This window comes from Dipteris shenzhenensis, chromosome 33, assembly GCF_047967505.1.
Source record: "Dipteris shenzhenensis isolate YYH24624 ecotype China chromosome 33, Dip_SZ_1.0, whole genome shotgun sequence".
Lineage (NCBI taxonomy): Eukaryota > Viridiplantae > Streptophyta > Polypodiopsida > Gleicheniales > Dipteridaceae > Dipteris > Dipteris shenzhenensis.
The window spans coordinates 26,752,795-26,759,270 of record NC_141628.1 but is presented as its reverse complement, the minus strand read 5'-3'; the positions used below and the strand labels follow the sequence as shown (position 1 = coordinate 26,759,270).

Below are 6,476 nucleotides of genomic sequence, written 5' to 3'. Positions count from 1 at the left end.
CTTGGCCAGAATTTGCGATAGCTACAAGAGCATTATGAAATCACATAGACTTTTAGAAGGTGAAGGTTAACTAGTTGGTTGGCTTTGCAACAATGGGATAGGCAAAATTTAAAGATAAAAGTCAGAAGAGAGAGAGAGAGAGAGGTAAATATGGTCCTTCAACATTTGAAAACTAAAAGAGAACAAGTAAATAATTTCCTACACTATTTAGACAAGAGTGCAATAGAGAGAGAGAGAGAGAGAGAGGGGAGGGGGGGGGAATTTAGATAGACGCATGGTCCTTCAACAATTGAAAACTAAAAGAGAACAACTAAATAATTTCCTACTCGATTTAGACAAGAGTCCATGTGCACATTAGCTACTAAGCGCTTTTGGATGCATAAAAAAAAGCAAACAGTTTTTTGTGGGATGATCTCCATAAATGGCAGATTGAAACACATAAGTTACTTCATTTTTTTAAAAACTGTAAGTGAAAATTTACTCACTGCGTTTAAGGACTGAGTGCTAAAACTAGGGGAATTCACAGAAGAGTTTCTCTAGCACTAAGGGTGTTTACACACTTGCCAGCCCCTGGGTGTGCCCAAGACTACCCAGAGCCCGCCCACGGTTCAGATGTATTTATTGCGCCATAGTGGTTAAAGGAGGGAGTGCTATAAAACACTTATGGACTTTAAATCCACAAGTTAAAGGAAACTGATCATGTGATGTTGCGGACAGTAGAGGATAATGTACATTCTTTGCTTCTACTACGGCATACTCTCCCATAACAACACGACGCCGGGTAGCGATTGAATTGGGTCATATTTACGATGTGGTACTGTTTCAAAAGTCCTAGCGTTTGACGATCGACTTATGTTACCTGATACCGTCTTTTCTGCTACCATACAAGTCATGACCCAGCTTGTACCAGAGATAGCGACCGGCATTGGGACGGACCTTTCAACAAACAGGCGAAGCCATTTGTGTCGATATTTCACAGTCGTTCACCATCATTTTGTAATCATGCTAAGTCCAAGAATTCGATCACTGAATCATATACAATCCGATTGGCATTGTACCCAAAAACGAAATCTAAGTGGCCAAAATCATTTACGGTTTTCGTTTGGTATCCCGCCGGAAGCTCCTTCATTAGACGATCCACATCCGCAACGTTCGCCAGAGAATCCTTCTCGCTGGAGATAAATAGCGTGTTTGAGGTCGGAAACTTAGAGATGTCATACGCAGGGGGCGTCGGCTGATTGTAGCGTTTAAGATTGCCGGCCATACCATAGTCGTATTTCGAGAAGGTTTTCATCCGCACCTCTGCATCCATTCAAGAAAACATATTATCATTGTCAGACACAGCAGTTCTTTTAGACCTGTTCAGAATCCGATTTTGGCCAAATTCCAACTCACGCTGTGAATAATGATCCACATTTTTCACGGAAGTGGCTTGCGTTTCGTACTTATCGATAAATGGTCTTCTCGTAGAGTTGATGCAGCAAATATATCCTATAGTAAAGCAAATCAGTATCAGCAGCAGACTGGGCGCCTGGGCGCCTATAAAACATATTGTACGCAGTGCGCACACTGACCATAATCAGCATCTCACAAACAGTTCACAGCACCTGAAAATACTCTAAACCAGTCATCATAGCATTTGATGCTCGAGGCCGCGCATAACAAATCCACAAGCTCCCGCCCACCAGGACTGTCATGCACATCACGATATAATAATACCAACTGAAAGCTAGCTGCATGTGATCGATAGTTGAAACTACGGGACACTCGAGAACGATAGGGGGATCGTGGATATACCTTCTCGTACTCAATTGGTAGATGTTTAATACCTCATAAATCTGTGAGAGCACACGGTTAGTTGTCAAAATTACAGGTAACACACCGAAAAGTTGAAACCAAGGGCAATCGATGGTATTCAAGACTAGCTCAGATTACAATTTACGACCTTCTGCAGCTGAAATTTAGAGGCAGCGGCAACAAGCTGTGGCGCGGTAGTGAGATATGACACGGGCGCAAGAAGTACTGCTTTCCTCACCAAGCTTTGCGAGAGACCTTGGGAGAATGCTGCCAAGGTCGCCTGCGAGCCCTGTTAGGCAAGATTAGCGGTTACAAGTGCTTAACAAACATCATTTGCCCTCAAACCCATTCTCAGAGTAATCGAATGCCCAGCTGTGTCGACGAGAAGGAAGGAGCACATCACGCGTACCTCGGAGTAAGCAACCAAGAGAACCTTCTTGCCTGTTTGGGAGGAAACTAATTCCAGAGCGGTTGGAAGATCCTCTGAAGCTAGCTCATCCACGCTCCAATCCCAAAACCCCTGCCCAAGACCACACACAAACAAAGTTCGTTCGTTCTGAAAAATAAAATTCTGTCATCTAAAGCAATCCATGAACAATTATCGGACCTTATCGGATCTTTTGAAAGAAACATGTCCATAACTGAAATTGGTCGTTCGATAATTCGTAATCCACACGTCGTATCCTAAGTCCGCTAGCATGAATCCCAGCCCTTCGTCCGGAGGATTTATGACCCAGACGTCGCCGCCCTGCACAGAAGTCCAGCAAAAGTATCAGCGGCCGTAGCCAGGACCTTAGCAGAAACCCGTGAAGTTGGCAAAGCGAGATGCATTAAGTAGAAGTACTGACCGTCAAGATGCCGTGGAACAACAGGACAGGGCCCTTCGACCCTCCAGAATACTTCACATTAGACATTCTCTGTATTCCCAATAAGAAACCATCGCCTGTTTCCGCCTGAACGAAGAAAATATCTTAACTTGTGTTATCTTGATATATTTAGAAAAAGTCTCTGCAGAGGCAGAACACTCACCACGAATTCCTGGCATACGTAGCTTGCATAAGGCGCCACAAAGGTCGCGCAAAGCCCATCGAATCGCTCTGTCGTCCGCACCGACGAAAGCCCCGCATTGCAAACACAGATGAACCATACCGAAATGACAGCTTTGAATAGCTGGATGCATGTATGTTTTGCCATTGTTGAGTATGGTCAGGAAAAGGCAACCGCGAAACCTGTACAGTTGTAAAGCTATGCTCTATACCGAATTATTGGACCCAATTTCTCAGTTCCGGCACAAGATCGCAAGAACTTTCCTCGCCTCAGCTTCGAGTAAGCAGTGCGGTACTGTAGAAATACAACCAGCAGAAACTATAAGAGCTGAATGAAGGGAAGCTACGCTTTACAGCGCGCTCGGAGCTGCAGGACGAAGTGTTGAACACGCCACTTGTACGGTACAGTCTGGTCTACGTCTTAAAAAGCAAGAATGGTTAAGTACAAGTACACGGGCGTGGCGGTTGGCAATCGCAACAGTGAGCATGGAGGTTCCTCTGACTGTGAACCTCTCAACGCTGCATGGCATAGCTTGTTTAAAGATCGATGTCCTGCATTGCAGCACACCGAAGATACGGGTTGGTTACGAAGGCTCATGTTTAGCTCACCTTGAAACACAGAGAGCCATGAGTCTTTTAGCATTCTAATGGTTACCAGTCCACTGGAGGACAGCCGAGTCATAAGCTTTACATTTTTACTAGCTAGGTCTGAAGCAACATAGCAAGAGCGTCCCTCGGAATGCGGGCACAGCATTCTCAATACCATTGCTACTGCAAGGGAAACGGCAATGAAGCGGCCTTTCAATTTACATGGACGGACCCATGTATGCAGCACTTTAGAAACTGGCAGCCTGTACAAGAAGCGGTTATAACCAGGGATTGCGAATCAACGTTTAAAAGTGATGGATATTTATTAGTTGGCTATGTAAAATGGATAGCAAAGTGCGTAGAAAGGCAATGAAAACACAAGGATGATGAGAGCGCTCAGCGAGTAGGTAGAGGGGGTGGCAGGATATGAGACAGCGCATCTTAAATGGGATTTAAGAATCCTTGCAAGTTCCAGTAGAGAGAGGAGATGGCCAACTGGCAACGGAACTCCATTGGATTCTGGAAACACCTCTAGGTGAAACCACAATGTGCTTCGGTCTACCTCCAGCATCTGAGTAACCACCATTCCTTGACAAACAATGCACCTTGACATTGCCATGTCAATCTTCTCTAGTAGGAACAAGTAACATGGCTCGTCTATGACGGGTTAGAGACTCGCTCTGCTGGGTCTCAAGGTTCAAATCCTCGGCTCCTTTTCATTTCAAGGGTAAATTTAAGACTTTATTTATAAATATCAACATGAGCTTAAGATGGTAACTTTCAATTGGAACCCTTATCAAATCCTCTCATGGCTCTACACACAGACACTCTCATGCCAATAAGTTGAAAATATACATGGATAGCAATCCGTTGAGTAGATTGAACCCCCGACCGTTGAGAGAGAGAGAGAGAGAGAGAGATGCCCAAACTCAAAAATAGTCTAGCCTTGTTAGCTCACTTCAAAGAGCGATGTGTATAGTTTAGGGTTTAGGGTTGTAAGGAGTGGAACTACGCTATGAGTAGGCACCTAGTGTTACGATAAGGTAATGTGGCATCCATACAAAGGGAAATAAAAATTACAATAACATAGGTTTTATCCAACCCTTTGGTCTACCGATTACAATTTAATGACATTTGAAAAATCATCATTCTGAAATACTAAGACGATTCATAGGTACTATGGGTCATCTACTCAACGGACTACAAGACCATGTTTATTTTCAATCTATTGGCATGAGAGTGTCTGTGTGTAGAACCATGCGGCCAAAAGGTTGTCCAACTTCTTACAAAGGGTAAACCTCAAACCCAAAATAACCTGACTCTCGAACCTAACTCTTGTCTATTGCCAACATGGATCACGCCACCCTCTTGTAGGGCTACAACAATTGCAATGTAGATGCAAGTGACATGTTTGGATCTAAAGCCTTCTCTATGCATTTGAATTTTAATAGAATATTCCAGAGCACACGTAGCAACGTGCTGCATACTGTCCTTGTACGTTTCTTCCATGAGGGTATTTAGATCAGAAATGGCTTCAACAAACTCCTCTGTTGAACATCGCAAAGTTAGGACACAAACCACATTCATTATGCAATGCAATCAAAATGTGCTTAGATGTCTCAACTTTGATCCTAAGCCGCCTTTGTTTAAAAGAAAATCAGCTTTTTGACTTGTAACATTGGGAATCTATACCAGTGCATCACTCTGAGTACCCTCTAGAGCCAACATCAGAACTTTTCAAAAAAAGATCAAGCATGGAAGTGTTGGCTTTCCCTTTCTCTTCTTTGAAAGCTAACAATAAACCAAATGAAAGTTGGCTTTCACTCTCTCTTCTTTCCCTTTCTCTTCTTTAAAAGCCAACAATATTTATTGTTGTCTTTCCTTTTCTCTTCTTTGAAAGCCAACTAGATCGCTTGGCCAGCTGGGCTCTTGATGAATACTTCTCTCTTTTGCTATCTTGTTGAGGTTCACATGAGTCACGTTGTCAGAAATGATGCAGAAGATTGATGTTCAATTGCATGCAACCTTTTCTAGAGATTTCGTTATCATCCAGTCCTGCTTGCACTTGATGTTGTTCATGTCGACAGTAAAACGTAGTTTTTCTTTTTTTCGAAGGAAGACAAATTCCTATTCTTTGCACTGTAAGCAAATCTATTGTCATTCCACTTCAAGCGAACGACGGGGAGATGTATTTCAGAAATGTATAAATATTAAATGAAAACGAAATTGAGACAGAAGCATGCAACTGTGATAGGAATAATCCAAACCCAAAGCTGCATTGCATGTACGACAAAAGTTCCAGCACCATTTGCAACTTCATTGGATCCCTTTTTTCGAAGGCACAAATGTTTATTTTTTGGGTCAAATGATGTTCCTGCGCTTTAGGAAATAGTACTTCCGCGCTCTAGCCGGATGGCCCTCGAGCGTGTTGTAACCTAATGGACCTACTGTGTTGTGGCTCCTTATGTAGTACTGCTCTAAAGTTCGTGCTTTGTCTACAGTGTCTGTTGTTTCCAAAACTTTGATTTCAAAATTTTCTTTGAAGGGCTTGTAACGCTACAAGTCCTCTTTCATTTTCGCCGGTGGTTTTTTATTGTGCTGTTTGATCCTCCGCGGTAGGTCCATCGTGCTCTCTATGTATTTTCTGTTGTTGGGCTTGCACGTGATGCAGTAGATGATGAGGCTCGCACGATTCCCTTGTGCGGGTGCTTCAGTGGAGGCTCCTCCTTCATCTCGAGGCTCGCGTCTTTCAATGTCATACCTGCGTCAACATTGACAATTACGTTAGTCATCGAGGTTTTCGGTCTTTTTTTTTTCGTTTGAGGTCCATAATAGAATGCATTTATTTACTTGCCCTGGTTTTTCTCTATTGGCGTTAAAGGATCGTTTCCAATACCGAAGCGCTCCTCGTATAAGTCCTTGTCGAAAATATACGTAAGCTTCTCCATTGTCATCACCGGGTGCGTCGCATTGTGCGTCCCTCCAAATTGTTCCATGAATTGTTCAAGTATAGCCGTTCCTTGATCGCGCGTCGTGTCCCTCAGC

General features: G+C 43.4%; 1 protein-coding gene across 1 annotated transcript; it reads right to left on the bottom strand.

Moving 5' to 3' along the window:
* Positions 1-683: 683 nt before the first annotated feature.
* On the bottom strand, positions 684-3,141 carry LOC147879899 (triacylglycerol lipase 1-like). Its single transcript, XM_087372053.1, has 9 exons — positions 2,827-3,141; positions 2,646-2,750; positions 2,405-2,545; positions 2,207-2,317; positions 1,946-2,086; positions 1,798-1,838; positions 1,608-1,690; positions 1,396-1,491; positions 684-1,302 (listed from the first exon to the last, which is right to left on the bottom strand). The coding sequence occupies exons 1-9, from the start codon at positions 2,989-2,991 to the stop codon at positions 1,001-1,003; spliced, it is 1,185 nt and encodes a 394-aa protein (XP_087228179.1). The 5' UTR covers positions 2,992-3,141; the 3' UTR covers positions 684-1,000.
* Between the last annotated feature and the right edge of the window lie 3,335 nt (positions 3,142-6,476).

Coding starts and splice junctions, on each gene's coding strand:
- LOC147879899 (XM_087372053.1), bottom strand. CDS start 2,991: ATGGCAAAACATACATGCATCCAGCTATTCAAAGCTGTCATTTCGGTA. Junction 1,492..1,607: donor CTGGTTTAGAGTATTTTCAG/GTGCTGTGAACT, acceptor GCTTTACTATAG/GATATATTTGCTGCATCAAC. Junction 1,303..1,395: donor TGTGGATCATTATTCACAGC/GTGAGTTGGAAT, acceptor GAATGGATGCAG/AGGTGCGGATGAAAACCTTC.